Here is a 19,003-nt window from a genome sequence, read left to right on the forward strand (position 1 = left end):
CAATAAACATTATGTCTCTTTGTAGCCAGTACCCTTATCCTTAAGCTAAATCTGTTAGAAACTCTTACTCTTTTTCTTTATCTATCCGTTCTGGATGGGGTTGCACTCCCCTTGAAGGAGCAAGTACGCAGCTTGAGGGTATTAATGGACCTGGCTCTGCTTTTGGAAGCTCAGGTGGAGGCGGTGGCCAGGGGTGCCTTTGCACAGCTTCGGCTAGTGCGCCAGCTTTCTTGAGAAGGCAGATCTGGCCACAGTTACCCATGCCTTAGTCACGTCACAGTTGGATTACTGTAATGCACTCTATGTGGGGCTGCCCTTGAAGAATATTCGGAAACTGTAGCTAGTGCAAAATGCGACTGCCAGTTTCTTTCCTGGTCCAATTCAAGGTACTGGTTTTGAACTTTAAAGCCCTTAACGGTTTGGGCCCTGGATACCTGAGGGACTGCCTGCTCCCAAGAGTTGCTGCCTGCTTGACAAGGTCATCTGAGGGGTCTCTGCTCTGGGTGCTGACAATGAGGGAGGCTCCGCTATTGTGCATGTGGGACAGGGCCTTCTCTGTGGCTGCCCCCAAATTCTGGAATGCTCTCCTGGTGGCTATTCACTCCTTAGTCTGTATCACAGCTTTTAGAAAGCATATGAAAACTTGGCTTTTATGTGATTGTCTACTGCTGCTTCTTTGTATTTTGTATGGTTATTTTATGTGTGTATTTTTAAAAAAATTAGTTAGATCTCCGTTTTCATATTTTATCTTAATATTTTAATTGTGTAACTTTTATAGTCTTGTTTTGATTTTTCTATGTGAACTGCCTTGGGGTTGTTTTAGTGAAAGGTGGTATACAAATTTAACAATCAATCAATCAATCAATAATTCTTGCGTGGCACAGTTTTGAATTGCACCTATATAATTAAGATGAAAACTATCTTATACCAGACGGCTTCACGGTGCTTTCTAGACATTGTGGTATCACTCTAGTCTAGGCTTTAATATTTCTATGGTGAGGCCTTCTATTTGAAAGTTAGTGCGAAAATTCAAATCAGGAGTACCCTGGAAGTGCGACCTTTATGTGCCTCTAGCCTTTTTCTATGTCTATGCCTCTGCTGCCAATTTCTACCGGAAGTCCAGGTTGCTTTTGCCTCTCTAGCCTTTTTTCAATCTCTATGGTGGGGTGAGCCGCGGGCCTCGGCATCCCAGCATCCCGTGCGCCGAGAGGTGGCTTCTCTGAAGGTGAAGCTGCGGCCTAGCCAAGATGGCGGGCTATCTGACCCACCAGCAGAAAGTGCTGCGGCTCTACAAGCGCTCGCTGCGGCACCTCGAGTCCTGGTGCATCTTCCGGTAAGAGACAAGCTGCACCCCCAACTGTCATCTCTCCGTTGAGCTCTGCGGGGCCCCCAAGGCCTCCGTGTCCATCATGGCCCTGACGGAGTCTGGATCCTCATAGCCTCCTACGGGTGGGAAGGGAGCAAGGAAGGTCTCCCCTCTCCCGCCACGGTAACCATGGCGACAGGGCTGTTTTAAGGGCTCCCCCCCCCTTCCCCAGCTCCCCCCGAAGACGGTCTCAATACTTCTAATTCTCATTTTGCGGCCGTCATTCTTATGTGCTCTTCTGCTTTTGCATACGTTGCTTTGGTGGCTTTCCCTTTGGGTGGCTTTTTGTATATATCGCTTCTTAATGCATGGCCTCCTGGTCTGTCTATCTAATCGCATTGATGTACCTCCCCATATAAAATCTCTGGGCTGTTCACCAGTTAGAACCCAACAACAAGTAACACCTTAAGTTATATAAAGCAAACTAAACTAGCCATCAATAACACTTCTATGTTTATAAACTAAAAACCTGATAAAATGGGTGCATTTTCAAGAGTCGCTTAAAAACAGCTAGAGAGGGGGGAGTTCTGATTTCATGCGGGAGCGCGGTCCAGAGCTCTGGCACAATCCTAGAGAAGGCCTAGTTTTGAGTTACCACCAAATGATTTATTTATTTATTTTATCTTTCTTTCTTTGGGGGGGGGATGTTTCTTAGAGTTCATGTGGGGTGGCGGGTGTGGGTGGGGGAAAGACTTGCAGACTTCACCCTTGGGCCTGATCCAGGTTGCTGTCTGGGGCCAAGGACACTGTGATGAGCCCAGCCCCCCAGCTGTGAATGGGCGCTCGGCATTCTCCGGCCCTGCTGGTGAGGCAGTGGTGGCAACATATAAGCCTTCAGGCAGTGGTGGCAGTAGCTTTTCTAGCTCAAGTCAAGAGTGGGGCTGGAGAGGTGCACCCCACCAGGGTGGGGTGCACCATGGGGAAATGAACAGTATGCTCTAGCATAGGAAAGAAGAGTGGTGCCTGTGGTATTAGGGGCCTGGCACTTGCTGACCCCTGTATCTCAGCAACTGCCTCACTCTTCCTTATGGAAAGGCCACCAGTGTCGACTTCATCTGGTGCATCGAGTGTTATATCTTCCATGGGCAAGTGAGCGTACAGTACATCCTGTGAAGTTGATGCAGTCAGGAGGACTAAGGGTTTTCTCTCCCACTACACTGGACTTTGTTTAAAGAAATTAATAACTTAAAATTATAAGTTATTTTAAACCCTAAATTTCTGATGAAATTGTGTGTTGCTGTTCTTATTTTTATTCTGCTGCTTGTCACGTAGGAACATAGGAAGCTGCCATATACTAGGGATGTGCATGGAACCAGCTGGGGGAAGTTTAAAGGCAGGGGGGATAACTTTAAGGGTGGGGGAGGATACACTTCCCCCCCACTCCCCCCCCCAACATTCCATTAGTAAAGGCTCTGTTGGGGCAGAAGCATACCTCCCTGCCGCCCCATTCCCTCGTTGGCCAGAAGTACCAGGAAGTACCTGGTGTGTGTGTGTGTGCATGCCAGACACATGCGTGCACACGTTGTGCTTGTATGCATGCCGAGAGAGTGCAACGTGCATGCGCCTGGTGTGCACATGCGCACCAGGTACTTCCTGGTACTTCCGGTCAAAGAGGGAACAGGGTGGCAGGGAGGTATGCCGCTGCCCCGACGGAGCCTTTACTAATGGGCAGGGGCGGGGTGGGGGGGAGTGGAGGGAGGGGTAAGTGTGCCCTCCCTGCCCTTAAAGTTATCTCCCACCCTTCGAGCCACCTGGTGTTTGAACCTGTTCAGAGGCCCATAAAAGGTTTGTGCCCATTCCTACAATATATCAAGTCAGACCATTGGTCTATATAGTTCAGTATTGTCTACACAGCAGGCAGCGGCTTCTCCAAGGTTGTAGACAGGAATCTCTCTCAGCCCTATCTTGGAGATGCCAGAAAGGGAACTTGGGAGCTCGATGCTCTTCCCAGAGTGGCTCCATCTCCTAAGGGGAATATCTTACAGTGCTCACATGTAGTCTCCCATTCAAATGCAACCAGGGTGGACCCTGCTTAGCTAAGGGTACAAGTCATGCTTGCTACCATAAGAGCAGCTCTCCTCACTTTTGATTATTTTATTGGTTTTGGTTTTATTGTGAGTTGCTTTGGGAATGTTTTATGTTGACGTGCAGGATACAAATTTCTAAAGTTAAAATTGCATAGAAAAATTAGGATGATGATGATGTTGTAATTTCTGAATGGCCACTGTGCTTATATACCTGCGTTTTGCAGAGAAACATCAAAATTTTGATTTCATATCCTCCTAGTCCCACAGTACATACAGTTATTTCCTTTGTAAACTGTTGTCTTATATAATCTACTAACTAAAGGTAATATTTCATGCATCTGATGTCCTGGGCTCTAGTCCACAAAAGCTTATGCCACAGTAAATCTGCTAGTCTTAGCTTTCCAAGACTTTGCTGAGTGGGTCATTCTGATTTTTATTCTAACTGGGGTGAGGTGGGGTTGGGTTTACAGTTCGTGCACAGATTGCCAACAGATGGCGCTAAGAAATTCTGACATTCTTGTGCAAAGTGTAGAGTCCTTGTGTTGTTTATCATAATTTTCACTGAAGTTGGAATATGTCACTGTCTAGAAGACCCTATATGCATTCTAAATGTTACTTTAAAAAACTATATGATAGATTAAAATTAAATATGTTGTCATTTTCAAATGGTATACACCAGAACACTGAGTCATCAGGGGGAAATGCATTTTTCTTGTCTCACTAATAAGCCATATGGGTCATGTAAATATTGGCTAGGGGCATGGTTAGCAGAATTTGTAGCTTTTACATATACTTTTGGTGGCTCAGTTTGGGAAATGTCCTTGGTCAGTCCTTTCACCCAGTCCTTGGTCCCTCTGGTGGCCATTCAATAGAAGGGTTTTGTTCTTAACTACATTTCTTATCTACCTTAAGTCCAGTGCATGAACAAAACTAGCTAAACAATCTTGGATTTTAGGGGGTATGAACAAGTTACCATTCATACTCAGTTTTCATATGAAAAAATTACCCATGAGATAATCTTTATAGACTAGCTATTGGATTCACTGTGTGCATTTGCTCTGATCTGGGAATGGTACAAATAAGGCTATTTCTGCCCCCAGCACAGTCAGAAATATGGCTTTGCTGGAAAAGTTTCCCCATGAAAATTTTCCATTCAGCCCCCTCCCTTCTCAACACAATACAGATTTTCTTGATGCCCTAAATAGATTGTGATGTGATTTTGCATGCTATTTGACCTGTTTATACAGTAAAAACAAACAGCAGCAGCAAGAAAAACACTACCCTATTAATTTCCCCTTATTTTATCTCACGTTTTTCAAGTAGTCAACTAGAAATTGGAAATTTTTCCACCCCACAACTCTGCTCACAGTTACACTTTACTATGATTTCCTGAAAGAATTTATTTGTGCCATTTCAGTGTCTTTGGAATTAAAAAGTGAACAGCTAAAAAGTGTGTAGAACATGGTGGAAAGTATTTTCTGAAAGCTCAGAGGAATGAATTCAGCTTTTGAATTCATTCTTCAAAACCAAGATCAGTCCCTCCCAAACATAGTTAATTTTAACACACTCTTCCTCATTCTGCTTGCCTCCACCTCTTATTTCAGATCCCCTCTCGCATTGGGGTTAATGGCTCTTTGAGCAGAGCTGGTGGGAGCTGGCTACAGGTACAGTGTGCTGACTGAATTATCTGCCATGAAATCTCTTTCTTCTTTCTAGTTAGGCAGCCAAGTCACCTTTGTAGACCCTGAATGTCCGTAGTTGATGTAGCTGGATGATGTTCTTCTGTACTGCAGGTGCAAAACTAGGTTTGGGATGCTAAAGAGCTTCTTTGTGTGCTGCAATGAAGCAAGAGAACAGAAAGCACAAATGAGTTGCTCTTCCTCTTGTTGCATTTGTAATGTAACAAGTTGCAGAGCTGAGATGTGCAAGCCCCAAATGTGAAAGCAGCTGGCATAGCTCACTCCTGGCATGTCACACTTCAGGTTCACTAAAAGGAAGTACTGTTTGCTTTCGTCTCCTTTTTCATTGTACTGTGCTAGGCTGCCTAAGACTCGGCGGATACGGTAGAAAACTGCAAGTTTCACATGATATGAAAAGAGAGCTCTGCAATTTCCAATATGGAGCAGCGATGAATAAACAAATCCTTAGTGTACTTAAGGTTTTGCATTGTTAGACGGCCTGATGCAGATGAAACACTGCCTGTTTCCTGTCCATGATTAGGAGATCAGGTGCCGTCCTTGGAGGATCTTTCATGCTCGGCCCCTTTCTTCCCCTCTCACATTCAGGTCCCCCCCTTCTCTCTTTGGAGCTAGCCATAGTTAATGCTGTGTGTGTGTGTGTGTGTGTGTGTGTGCGTGCGTGCGCATGCCAGTCTTAATATTAACTATGGTTAACACAAACCAGGCCAATTCTAACTCTGACTGCAAATTAACATTAAGGTGGGTGCACACCAGCTAACTATGATTAGCTCTGAATGGGGGGTGGTGTGGAAGGAGCACGCAAGTCAGCATGGTTAGGAGATCAAGCAACCACATGTCTGCACTGGAAACTATTATTATTAAGAATATTTCTTTATAGCTTCTCAACAGAAAAGGTTCTCAGAGCTGTTAACATAGCAAAAGAAGGTGGTTGCCTCAACTCAGAGGGCTCACAATCTTAAAGAGGAACACAAGGGAGCAGCCGCCGCCGCCACTGCGAGGGATGCTGTGCAGAACAGAATAGGGGAAACAGAAAAGAGCCACCACTTTAAAAGATGCTCCTTTGCCCAGTTACCAGGGGGGTGAAAACTATGATGGACTCAAGATAATTACATTCTGTTTAACAATTGCTCTGTCCTTGTTTGTATTCTCAGGGACAAGTATCGGTACTTTGCCTGTCTATTGAGAGCACGGTTTGAGGAACATAAGGATGAAAAAGATATGGTGAAAGCAACCAAGTTGCTAATGGCAGCTGAAGAAGAATTTTGGGAGAGACAGCATCCTCAGCCGTACATCTTTCCTGATTCTCCAGGAGGCACATCTTATGAGAGATATGACTGCTACAAGGTCAGCAAGTGACAAGGCAGCTTGTGAGCACGCTCTGTAGGGGTTGCAAATAACAGCATGCTTGAGATTGACAGTGGCCATAGTTTGAATGATGGAAGAAATATGGAAAATATGGAAGAGAAATGTAAGAAAGTGATGAACAGAAAAACTTGCAGCACTTGGAAGGGAAAATAGATGTTTTGAGATGTTGCTTAAAGAAAAGATGGGATGAGTGTGTTCAGGAAGTGTGCTCTAGGCAGAGGGGGGAGGCAGGAGCAAAAGCACCCGAGAGGTTTCATAGAACGAGAGACTTGGGGCCTAAGCAGGAGATCTGGACTGGGCTGGAAAATGAGGACTCGAGGAGGAAGGATAAAGAGCACCCAAACTACACAGTTGCCGCCAAGTGGTTAGTAATAGGTGGCATTTATTTCCTGGGAGGGCGGGGCGGAGGGTGGAGAACGTGCTTCCCAAGAGCAAGAAAGGGTGGTATGCAGACCAGCTTGGTTTGCCAGTATCTGGGTGCCTGTTGCACTGACCTTACTGCTCTCATCTACAGAGTCCCCCCTTTATTGAAGCCGTTTAGAAGTGTATGGGTGGATGTATGCTACTATGTGTCCTGTTTGAAACCTCAGATAGTCTGCTTGTAGCAAGCACCCGAAGTCTAAAATGGATAGATTGGTGGTATTAACTGAGCCTATTGGGAAATTCTACTTGGAGGAACAAATGGAAGCTCTTAGGAAAAGCTTTGCTGACATTGTGTTCTTGAAATGAGTCATCCCATTGTCTAGACCAGGGATTCTCAACGTTGGGTCCCCAGATGTTCTTGGACTTCAGCTCCCATAATCCCAAGCCCCAGTGGCCTTTGGTTGGGGATTATGGGAGTTGAAGTCCAATAATGCCTGGGGACCCAACGTTGAGAATTCCTGGTCTAGATGGTGTTATTGCAATACTCAAGTTCTCGCCTGGTTTACCCTTTGACAGGTATCTGAATGGGTCCTAAACTTGTGGCATCCTTCAGAGAAGGCAATGTACCCGGATTACTTTGCTAAGCGAGAACAATGGAAGAAGCTACGTATGGAAAGCTGGGAGAAAGAGGTTTGTGCATTTACTCTCCAGTAGAGTTGTACTGACTCGAGTATAGGGGATTGCATATACTTAGGCATTCTTCTGCGTGGCTTTTTGTGTGTGATCCTCCTGCATTATCCAGTATCTGCATTATCTTGAGGCCTGGAAACTTGCTTGTTGGCTTTATTGAAAGCTCATTCTGAAAGTCCTAGCAGTCTGCACAAAACTCCACTTAAAGGGTGCATTGTTCCCTTCTCTGTTCCAAATACTTAGTCTGGAAAGTTTCCTTCCAGCCTCCCAAGGCAGACTTAACTATGCCTTAGCACATTGGTACAGTATGTTTTGTACTCTCTCCTACCTACAGTCCCTCAAAGTAGAAGAGTATCAAATAGCTCCTGAGCCATCTACAAACTGCAAAAAAAAAAAAAAAAGTCAGTTGTAGCATTGTGGTAAAGTTGTGCCATTGAATCGGTGTCGACTCCTGGAGACCACAGAACCTTGTGGTTGTCTTCGGTAGAATACAGGAGGGGTTTACCATTGCTTCCTCCTGCCCAGTATGAGATGATGCCTTTCAGCATATTCCTAGATTGCTGTTGCCGATATAGGTGTTTCCCATAGTCTGGGAAACATACCAGCGGGGTAGCAAGGCTCTCTTAATTAGAGAAGTAGATTTTGAATTATAGGTAGCCTCTCTCAATTGTGGTATTTATTTTTGAACTAGAGATGCACTTATGTGACTCAGTTAGCTGAAGTTCTTCTCTCATTACTTCTAGGTTCAGCAGCTTCAGGAAGAAACCCCAGCTGATGGCCCCAGGACCGAAGCCCTGCCCCCAGCTCGCAAGGCGGGACATCTGCCCCCTCTGTGGTGGCATTATGTTACTAGACCACGTGCGCGTCCAATGTAAAAAAATGCTATTCTGTGTGTAAGAGATTATGACCTACAAATAAAGCATGTACTATTGTGTTAAATGTGTACAATAAAGTGAAGTCTGGTGAATGTGAATCCGTGCAGCTTGTAAAGTTCACTTTTATCCTGGGCTGGGCATCCATCAGCACACTGCTGATCCAAAAGCAGGATGTGCATGCTGGTTCTGTCCATCTGTACACCCCGTCTGTGCTGGTTCCATGGCCCTTAACAATTGGCTTACGCTCACTAGTGACGATTCTTCAAGGTGTCAATGCAATAGTACCAGAACTCAAAGATAACACCACATCCTGATAGATCTCACAGCATGATGATGTTTTGCTCTGATCTGTGTGCAGGGAGCTGTTGATAGAGGGCGCCTTTCAATTAGGCAATCCCTTAACTGCCCTCTGAAGATATTGACCTGGGCCACATCATGCTTTTTCTGAACATGCAGCTTTTGTGCTGCTTGCAGAAGTTGCAGACTTGAGCATTGGAAAGTGTCCACAGCATAAAATCGTTTGATTGCATACTGCTACAAATCTGATGTTGCACAAGCAGCTTGCCAGAAACCAGGAACTGCTGTGTGTTCAAAGTAGCCAGGAGAGGAGAGCTGGTCTTGTGGTAGCAAGCATGACTTGTCCCCATAGCTAAGCAGGGTCTGCTTGGTACTTGAGCACTGCAAGATATTCCCCTCGGGATGAAGCTGCTCTGGGAATATCAGAAGATTTCAAGTTCCCTCTCTGGCTTTTCCAAGATAGGGCTAAGAGAGATTCCTGCCTGCAACCTTGGAGAAGCTGCTGCCAGTCTGTGAAGACAATACTGAGCTAGATGGACAAATGGTCTGACTCAATATATGGCAGTTTCCTATGTTCCTAGCCCAGGTTTTGTGTGAATCTGCCATTAGTGTGGGGCTTGGAGGCATTTGACCTGTTGTCAAGCTCCAGGTTGGCTTTACCTTGTCCTAAGAGCTTCATAGGTATGGACCATGCATGTGTATGAGGACCAGGAACTAAAATACATTCTGAACAATCAAGGCAATTGGCCTTTCCAGGAATGAATGTTACATACTGTATAGACCACTCAGCAATTTAACACCAGGAGTGGGTGGGTACACACACCCCTCCCTCCCTGAGGTTGGTGCTGCAGATGATCACGTATCTTGGTTCTGACCAACCCAGCAGCAGAGTTGAGGTAGGCCTCGCCTGGACCTCTCAGTATCAGTTCTTCTGTGTGGTAAATGAGAACTGTTAACTCGTCTAGCACGACTGTGGCACTGCTGCTTCCATCTGCAACAGCCACTCCACAAGTCATTCCTGTCCACAGTCGACATGTGCAGCAGGTCAGCCACTGAAAGCAATTTGAAGTATTTTGTTGCTTCTAATGGTACTTTTTTTGGTTTTGAAGGTCAATCAACCAATACAAAAATGTCTCAAATTTACCAGAGGAAAAAGTGGGGTGAAAGTGTGTACCATAGCAGCAATCCATCTTTCAGAGAACTGAAGGCAGTGTGAAAAACTGAAACAGTCCAGAGGCTGCAACTAGTGAAGAATACAGCAGGAAGGCTGCTGATGGGTAAACCTGGCCAGCCGCACATCACACCACTACTAAAGGAGTTGCAATGGTTGCCACTAGGGATGTGCATGGAACCAGCAGGGGGTTGCTCGAAGGCGGGGGGGGGCATATCTTTAAGGGCAGGGGAGGGTGCCCTTATCCCTCCTGCCATGTTTCCCCTGCCAGAGATCCATTTAAAGTCTCCGTCAGGCAGCATACTGCCCTGCCACCCCAGTGCCCTCGGCCAGAAGTAACGGGAAGTACCCGTGTGCACAAGTGCCAGGTACTTCCAACTGAGGACACCGGGACAGCAGGGAGGTACACTGCTGCCCAGACGGAGACTTTTAAAATTGAGTGCCAGTAGGGGAAACGTTAAAGGTACACCCCCTGTGTTCAAACTGGTCCGGAGGCCCAAAAAAGGCCTCCAAACTAGTTCCATGCACATCCCTAGTTGCCAGTTAGCTACTGAGCCCAATTCAAGGTATTAACATTGACATATAAAGCCCTAAATGACTTGGGCCCCAAATATCTAAAGGAGTCTCTCTCCCATATCAACTTGCCTGGGCATTAAGGGCAGCTGGAGAAGCCCTCTTGGTAGTACTGCCTCCCTCAGTGGTTGGAGGGGTGGGGGCACGTGAGAGGGCTTTCTCCGTGATAGCTGATGGAATGACTTCCCTGCTGAGGTGCGTCAGGCTCCATTATATATTTTGACAATTGGTGAAAATGCACCTCTTCACCTTAGCCATGCTGCAGGAACACTATAGGAAGATCCCACTCAGAATGTCAACACCCTTGCCACTCTGGGCAAGTAGAAACAACAGATCACATCCCCCTTCAGTGCTCGTATTACAGGGATATTCGCTCTACCTTCCCCCCACCATTATTACAGAAGTATCCAGATAACAGGGACCAATTTTACACCTCTCTACTGCTTTGTGATAACCACCCCACCATCATTTAGTGTTGCCAGGTTTTGCATGGCAGCGATTAAAATCTGGAGGATAATGACCTCTAGCTCGTGCCCAGCGCCCAGGTTTATGGACTAAGTTCAGCGTGCCCTCAGCCCACTGCCACAGAGCACTTCACTGCAGCCCTGCTCTCCTACAGTTTTACAGTCCAGCTTCTCGGCTTCTTACCTTGTCTTAAATTGACAAAACTCTTTCTATGCCTATAGTTGCCCCTGTATGATTTTATGTCTTTATTACTTTTAAATGCATTTTTGTTTTTCTTATGCCTTATGACATTTATTGATTATTCATTCATTCATTCAAATTTATATATCACCCTTCCAAAAATGGCTCAGGGTGATCTACATTAAAATAAAAACAATTGAAATCAATTAACGTTAAAAACTCAAGAGATTGCACCTGGTGCAGAATGCAGCAGCAAAGGTCCTTCCTAAGGTGCCTTGGTGAGCACATGTGACCCCTTTGCTCGTTCAGCTGCACTGGTTGCCGGTTGAGTCCCGGGTTAGGTTTAAGGTATTAACTTTACCATTTAAAGCCCTACACGGTATGGGCTCTCCATACCTCCAGGACCGCCTTGTTCGATATGTCCCTCGCCGGGTCCTGAGATCGGCCACAAGTAATACCTTGGTGATCCTGGGCCCTAGGGATATGAAACTGCAATCAACGAGAGCCAGGGTCTTCTCAGTGGTGGCCCCGGCTCTATGAAACAGTCTCCCAGATAATATCAGAGCTCTCCATGATCTGTTGGCTTTCCGTAAGGCATGTAAGACTGAAATGTTCCGTCAGGTGTTCAGTTGCTGATACAGCTGCTTGTAGAGTGATCTTGTAATCCATGGTTACTATGTCATGTGGAATGAGTACTCTATGGGGTTGGGGTTATGACGTTATGTAAGATGTATTTTATAGAATTGTGTTGCTGTGTATTGGGAGTAGGGCGACATATAAAACTAACTAACTAAAAACATAAAACCAACTAACAATTAAAACATTTATAACAGTTTAAAAACCCTGGAAGGCCAGGCCAAACAGATAGGTTTTAAGAGCTCTCCTGAAAACTAATAATGAATTCGAATCACAGATTTCTGCAGGGAGTGCATTCTACAGCCAGGAGCAGCTGCAGAGAAGGCCCGCCTCCAAGTCACCACCAGAATTTCCAGTAGTAACTGGAGACAGACCTCATCAGATGACCTTAACATGTGGTGGGGATCGTGCAGAAGGCACTCTCTAAGATAACTGAGACCTAAGCCATTCAGGGCATTAAAGGTAATAACCAGCACTTTGTATTTTGCCCAGAAACATATTGGCAGCCAGTGCAACTGTTTCAAAACAGGCATAATGTGGTCTCTCTGGGTTGCCCCAGAGACCAATCTGGCTGTCATGTCTTGAAGTTTCTGAACTACGTACAAAGGCAGCCCCATGTAGAGCACAATGACAGTAGTCAAGCCTGGAGGTTATCAGCTGATGCACCACTGTTCTGAGGTCGTCGTCTTCAAGGAATGGACACAGCTGTCAAATCAGCCTGGCCTAAAAGCAAATCACTGGCTTAAGCAAATCACACTACTAGCTAGCAATATATTTGGATATTCATTTTAACTTTAACATGAACTCAATCTGAGATGAATCGTGGACAGTTCTGGAGATTGGAGAACAGTAGCACCAGTATTCCCCACATCAAAGAGCAGGGCAGGTGACAATTCATAGCAAAGGAGGACCTCGGGACCTGTGTGTTCCTTTAATAAAGTGCACCCGCTGAGGGTGGAAATGCATCAGGGATTGGAGAATTACACACTTCCATAGTATACAGCACTGGAATTGCAATAAATTATTTTTCATTGTTTACCATTTGCATAGTAGACTTTTTGAAAGAGGAATGGGCAAGGAATGATTCTAAAGCATTTCATGCATCATCCTTAAGAGAAAATTTCATAAGGATTTTTTTTCAATTTTTCTTTTAAAAATCCACAGCCCACCCATCTCTAGTGTTGGCGGGAAGGGGGCAGAGGAAACCAGTTTTCCCCTAATTTCCCCAGGCCTTGACATCCAGAAAAGCGACGATGTATATTACCCATTTATTTGCTGTGTAGGGAGCGGGATAAAAACAACAAAAGATACCTCAAAATAAAGAGGTTTGTCAGCAGGTCTTTATTTATAATAGAGGCTGAAGCAATCATTACAATGTAGAAGGGGCAACACAGTTAACAGCAATTTTTATTTATAGCAGTTCTGAACAAAAACGCTGCATGGGGGAGAGGTCAACTCTCAGTACAAACTAGCAACTAAACCACAATAACTTACCATTAGGAACATTTTCCCCTTAAACGGTGACACTGCTTTTACAATAGGCAAGGAACACAAAAAAATAAAAATAAACCCAACAAAACTATTCAAAGTGGTTTGTCACATCCTAACATTGAATTTGGCAACAGTTTAATAATAAAAATTTAACTGAGAGGAATTCTAGTGTTTAAAGAACTAGAGAGAAAAGCTGCATTTCTGGCTGCAGCTGCATCCAAAAGGTTTCCTAAAACATACAGCTCAGGTGCATCCCATCAGGAACATCTCCTGCACAAGCTGCATTGAAAGAAACAGTTGTTACTGTCCTGCAGGAACACAGCATAGCTCCTGTGAAATGCCAGTTTTTCAAAGTGAAGCTTGCCAGGAGGTTATCTTGATGGAGTACATCCTTGTCTATTGAGACAGATTTCTTAAGGAATTGTTCATTGAAGAAAAACATCTTGAAGCATCATTTGCGGAATGCATCAGCTGTTTCACCAAGACTGGTGGGTTACCATAGGCACTGCTGTTTTTATGTATGTTTGGTAGTAAGGAGCTTGTTTTTTCAAAGAAAGGAGAGGTTATCAAAGGAACATGCTTGCTTTTTTTTTTTTTTTGCTTCTGAAGCCATAACATAAAAAAGTGTTAAGCAACCACAGCAGTGTAAATGTATATAGAACACAGTGACTATACAGTTTTACAATACATCTCACATCCAATGCAATTATGTATTTAAAGCATAAAGAGGTTATGTAGGCAAAATGGCAGCCAATAGGAGTCTCCAGAGTGTCTGTGGAGGAGAGGCTGGTGTGCTCACGCATGACCTCGCTCCTCCACTGCGGGTGGTGCGTTTTTGCAACCACGGATTCACAGGTCTTTTTAAAATTCTGCTTGCATTGCCCGCATAGAGATAAGGCAGACGGTATCCATTTAGACTGCAGAATTCATTTATATTTAAAAGCACAAAACTGGAACACCTGTGGTGCCTGAGTGATGCACATTTCTACGGACCCCATGACATGGATATCACAGCAATTTTAGTTTTAAGAAAAGAAAATCCCACCTATAAATTCTGTCTAGTAACAGACCCCCCCGCCCCGCCAATACAATGCTGATAATAAAAAAAGAATAGTGGTCAACCCCCTCCCCTCTAATAAATAAAAATCAAAACTGTGCTCCCAGTCCTCCCTCATCCCCAAATATTTTAGTAGTTAGGAAAAAGTCAATGCACAATGACACACAAGGGGGAAAAAGCCCCTTAAAAGAAATGTTTGTAGTTTTACTGGAATTCCCAGCTGGTTTGCCCATTAGGATTTAAGTCATTTTCTCAAAAGTATTTGGGGCTTTTCCCGTTTGTTAACCTGCCCAGCCTGCTGGGCATAGCCAGTAAAAGATAAAAAGCTATCACTAAGAACTCCCTGGTATCTTTCTCTCTACTAAAAAAAAGTTTACGCATTTTTCTACCTTCACTTCTTTGAACTTTCTAGTATTGTAGTTTCTCTTTTTAAAAAGTACACAGTATGAAGGGAGAAAACCAAAGTTTTAAGTCTACTTTGTGTAAGATAGCATGCATGTGACAAATTTTGCTTATGCATATATCTGAAAAAATAAAATAAAAAAGAATCAGAAGGAATTATCCAGAGAAGGTTTTTCTTCACAAGATCTTATACAGCCCCTACAGTTTTCAAGGAGGCAAACACAGAATAAGTTCCCAGTGGACAGCACCCAAAAGTCTTTAAACTCCCTACATAAACAAACAATGAAACCCAATATGGCTTATTCGGATGCATTTACCATGAAGCTACCACTAGGCTAGTTTTGTGCAACAGTGAGTCCCTCCCCTTTTCCTATCCCCGCCCCCAGATTCTAACCAATTACAGGTGCGCTCTCTTTTCCACTATATATTGCTTTAGTCAATTGTTTGCTGTTTCCTGTTTTTCAAATAAAAACAATTCAATGTACTTTAGTGAGGACTTGTTTGTTGCCACGTCCTTTGTACAGTAAAAAAATGTATATTTCTTGCACCGTCACTAAGAGGTGACCTACAAAAAGCTTGTAAGAGTGAGAACGTATTAGAACCCCGCCCCCTCGCTGAAGTTTAAGCTACTTAACGTTTATTGTATTTTCTGCCTCCTACACATGTAAAACTTTTACAAAGAGTTATAAAAAAGTTAAATGGGATTTGGCACCTTCAGAAAAAAGTAAAGAGGGAAACTTAGATTTTTAAAAAATGCACGGAATAAAATGAATCAGCAGTATTTACAAAAAATTAAAAGCCAGGAAGAGGTTGCGCAGTAAGCATTTTAGCTTGCAAACTTCCTCGCCCGCCCCCCGCCCCCTCCACTTCAAAGAACTTTTCCAGCTGACTGTTACTGGGCATCCTACACAATCTTGATTGTACAGTGGAATGGATAGAGAGACTTATTTCATCAGGTAGTTCTGTCTCTGTGACATTGGGAACTGGCAGTGGTCCAGCGTCTAGGAAATGCGGGGTGCCGAGCGATCATTTGTGGTGGTCTTCTTCAGCTTAACACCCCGCCGAATAGCATTCAGCATGTCTTCACCTTGTGGGGACTCCCCGGGGCTCTGGTCCTCTGACTGGGGCACTGCCTGACAGGGGGGAGCCGTGATGCTCGGGCTCTCCCGCTCACTTTCCTCTCCCTCGCTTTCGGCAGCGGCCTGTCTCTGCTCCTCTATGGTGCTTGGCTTCTGGCTTCCGGGTGGAGGGTTGACAGATGCTTGACCGCTCCATGAAGATGATGCACCTGAGGCCCCTTGGTGGCCACCTCCTGCCTCAGGACTTTGCTCAGTGCTTTCTTCAGCCCCACCGGGCACGCTCGGCAGTCCTCCTCCTGGTATGTCTGGCACAGTTGGGGTTTTGACAGGAATCACTGGTGTTTTGATGGGGATTGGCCCTGCCCCTATGGTGCCACGCCTGACTGCTGGCTTGGTAGAAGGGGTCCGTCGGATTGTTGCCACGCCAGGCGTAACTATCACAGGCCCAAGCGTGGTGGGGAGACCTGCAGTGGAAGCAGGGCGCTTGGCGTGGAACATTCGGCGGTAAGACTGACTGATGTCACTGTTCCTTGGAATAGTTGAAGACTTGTCAAACTCCTGCTGTTCTGACTCTTGGTCGCCGCTGACAGAAAAGTAGTCATAGTCTGAAACTGGGGGTGGAAAAGTGCAAGTCAGGAACCTCCTAGAGAGCAAGCACTTTCTATCAGGTTAAGGAGCCCACTTATCAACTTGCAACACACAGTTTTGGATGATCTATGATAGGGTGGCTGCGGTTAATTTCTAATTGATGGATCTCACAGACGCCTGGAGCTCCTGATCTCAGACCTAAGCACCATTCCTGTTTGAGGTTTTTGCAGACTGCCTTCTAAGTCCTGCTCCTTATGATAATTTAACTGTGGATGCTGGAGACTAAACCCAAGACAATATGCAGGTGAGTACGTTCCTACCGCTGCATTAGCCCTTGGAAGGGAGCAGCACAGATGCATTGATTCCCAGATGCCTGGGGTCTGATTTCAACTACTCAGTTTTGGGGGAAATGCACTCTGCATGTCTCCATGCTGGTCATAGCTCAGCGGAAGAGCATTTGCTTTGCCTGCAGAAAGCCCCAGACTCAATCTCCAGGTACAGCTGGAAAATACCTGTCTGGAATCCTGAAGAGCCACTCCTAGTCGGTGTAGAAAACAGTGAGTTAGGGGCGCTAACTTGGCAAAATGCAGCTCCCTATGTAACTTGTGACCCCCGATGATTTGTGATAGGTTCCAAGCTCAGATTCGATGAACCCCACAGGGGTGGACATTGATGCCACCAATGCACAGGTGGAAAATGTAAATGATTCTAAGGACCAGACCAAACTGCCAGGTGGTTATGAATTTTGAGGATTTTTAACATTTCGTTTTCTATTATGATCTGATAATGCAATAAAACGTTTCAGGAAACACACAATAAAATACCTAGGAATTCTGTGGGGTAGTATACAAAGGTACAGCTTGATTTTAAAAAACAGCTTGATCAAAACCTAGGGCATCTTAACACTTGCTTTAAAAGTGTATTTCAGAAAAAGTATATTTCAGCCTCTCAGGATTGCAGAGAACTAAAATGAATTGTTAGAGAAATGAGGAGAATTCCTGTAATCTGTGGCTGACTTGCAAGAGTAGCACTGTGCACAACAGGGGTGGGGTGGTTTTAGCTAATCCTCTGCAGCTCTGTCTGCCTCCCCAAACTATGTACCTGAGAGCTGCAGGACCTTAAGGGACATACTTTCAGGTGGCACAGAGGGCTGTGGAAGGAAGGAAGAAGCAGCAAGAATGACCCCAACCTGATTGCTCACCCAAAATTATTTGGCACAGTCTGGATGTCAGCTCGTAGGAAACATTCTTTCCCTCTCAACTCTTGGCTCTACCCCGTCTCTATCCTTTAATCCAAAAAGCTGAATTAAATGGGATTCAGGAAATGGATGGAAATTTGCACAATTTATTCCAATAGCTTTTATAGCTGGATTGTTTTTAAAGCAAGGCAAGATCCAGAAACCCCTGAACTAGCACAACACATGAACTGAGCCCAGAGGTACCTTTTAAAAGTGGTGATTCTCTTTATTTAGCAGGGGGAGAGCAACTGGCCCTATCCAACCCCAGCACAGCACCCCTCCAGTGGCTGCTGCTGGTATTTGTCTTATGTTTCTTTTTTAGACTGTGAGCCCTTTGGGGACAGGCAGACATTTAACTAATTAATGAATGTATGTATGTATGTCAACCGCTTTGGGAACTTTGGTTGAAAAGTGGTATATAAATACTCAGCATATTCTTATATCTCCTCTAACCCGCCAGTGAATCCCTTCCAACCCAACATGCAAATGAGCTAGAGCAGGAATAGCAGCAATGGGAGAAACTGTTGCTCATGTCACAGTCCAACCACCCATGGGAAGAGAAGGATTGATGTACTGGCAAGACCATTCAGCACCTTTCTAACCATGAAAGATACTGGATGGTCTGGAAGCAGCTGGGGAGAGGCAAGCAAGCAAGCACATTCACTCTTATTCTGAAGAGGCAAAGGGTGGTGGGTTTTTTTTTTTTGGTTTTTTTTTTTTTTTTGTGGCGGGAGAGTCTACAGTTGACTGCCAGTGCAGAACTTGGGAAGGGTTATTCCCAGTGCCAAGACTGGGAGTTGGACGAAGCAAAAAGCCAGTCACAAATCGGTGGGCGCCCTGATGCATGCCTTTCCGTGTGGCCCTTCAGCTTAAGGGATATGCTCCTCCATATGTGTTTATTTTAAGGGATGCTTTTCTGCAATGACCCCCACCCTCCTGCCTCACTTCTCACATGGTTCTTTTTAACACAAGGAGGACAGGCAGGATGTGGCTAAGTAAGCAACACGGATGAACATCCAGAGAGAAACAGTAACCACCGTGGCTTGGCAAGACCCATTAAACATTGCTCCAAGGTGAATGCACAGGCATATCCGCTGCTTACCCTGTGAGGGGATGGTGTCTTCTGAACAGCAAGGTGTGGTTGTCTGGGTGCTGTAGCCGCTGGAACACTGCAAGGAATCCCGGCTGCTCCTCTGAGTGTCCAGCTGCAACCCTCGGGTGAGAGCAAGAGCCAACTCCTCACAGGCTTCCATTTCCTCCCCTTGCTAGCAATACAACAGAGACCTCTTGTTAGATTCTGGAACAGGCTTGTTGGGGCAATCCCAGAGTGCTCTGGGGTCTGTTGCTGTAATGGCCCTTTCCCAACCCTGACTGGATTCCCCACCACAATACAAGCCAAATGGTGTGCTTCAAAGGCGCTCTCTGCCTTTGGTTATTCAAC

General features: G+C 45.1%; 2 protein-coding genes across 20 annotated transcripts in view; one reads left to right on the forward strand and one right to left on the reverse strand.

The window, feature by feature from the left end:
• Positions 1 to 1,153: 1,153 nt before the first annotated feature.
• NDUFB9 (NADH:ubiquinone oxidoreductase subunit B9) lies at positions 1,154 to 8,484 on the forward strand. 2 transcript variants are annotated; one of them, XM_053244420.1, is made up of 5 exons: positions 1,196 to 1,333; positions 4,998 to 5,057; positions 6,245 to 6,437; positions 7,398 to 7,511; positions 8,255 to 8,484. In XM_053244420.1, the coding sequence occupies exons 3-5, from the start codon at positions 6,312 to 6,314 to the stop codon at positions 8,384 to 8,386; spliced, it is 372 nt and encodes a 123-aa protein (XP_053100395.1). In that variant the 5' UTR covers positions 1,196 to 1,333; positions 4,998 to 5,057; positions 6,245 to 6,311; the 3' UTR covers positions 8,387 to 8,484. The 2 variants fall into 2 exon arrangements, with proteins under 2 accessions (XP_053100394.1, XP_053100395.1); XM_053244419.1 differs by lacking the exon at positions 4,998 to 5,057 and having other exon boundaries at positions 1,154 to 1,333.
• A 4,542-nt stretch (positions 8,485 to 13,026) lies between these two features.
• MTSS1 (MTSS I-BAR domain containing 1) overlaps positions 13,027 to 19,003 on the reverse strand; it is a 184,612-nt gene continuing 178,635 nt past the window's right edge. For all 18 annotated transcript variants that reach the window (XM_053244858.1, XM_053244849.1, XM_053244866.1 and 15 more), the window contains 2 exons: positions 18,665 to 18,827; positions 13,027 to 16,348 (listed from right to left, as the gene is read on the reverse strand). In XM_053244858.1, coding sequence (XP_053100833.1) covers positions 15,660 to 16,348; positions 18,665 to 18,827 — 852 coding nt within the window. In that variant the 3' untranslated portion in view covers positions 13,027 to 15,659. The remainder of the gene's footprint in view (positions 16,349 to 18,664; positions 18,828 to 19,003) is intronic.

This window comes from Hemicordylus capensis, chromosome 4, assembly GCF_027244095.1.
Source record: "Hemicordylus capensis ecotype Gifberg chromosome 4, rHemCap1.1.pri, whole genome shotgun sequence".
In the NCBI taxonomy this organism is placed as follows: Eukaryota; Metazoa; Chordata; class Lepidosauria; order Squamata; family Cordylidae; genus Hemicordylus; species Hemicordylus capensis.

Coding starts and splice junctions, on each gene's coding strand:
- NDUFB9 (XM_053244419.1), top strand. CDS start 1,248: ATGGCGGGCTATCTGACCCACCAGCAGAAAGTGCTGCGGCTCTACAAG. Junction 1,334..6,244: donor GAGTCCTGGTGCATCTTCCG/GTAAGAGACAAG, acceptor TTGTATTCTCAG/GGACAAGTATCGGTACTTTG. Junction 7,512..8,254: donor TGGAAAGCTGGGAGAAAGAG/GTTTGTGCATTT, acceptor CATTACTTCTAG/GTTCAGCAGCTTCAGGAAGA.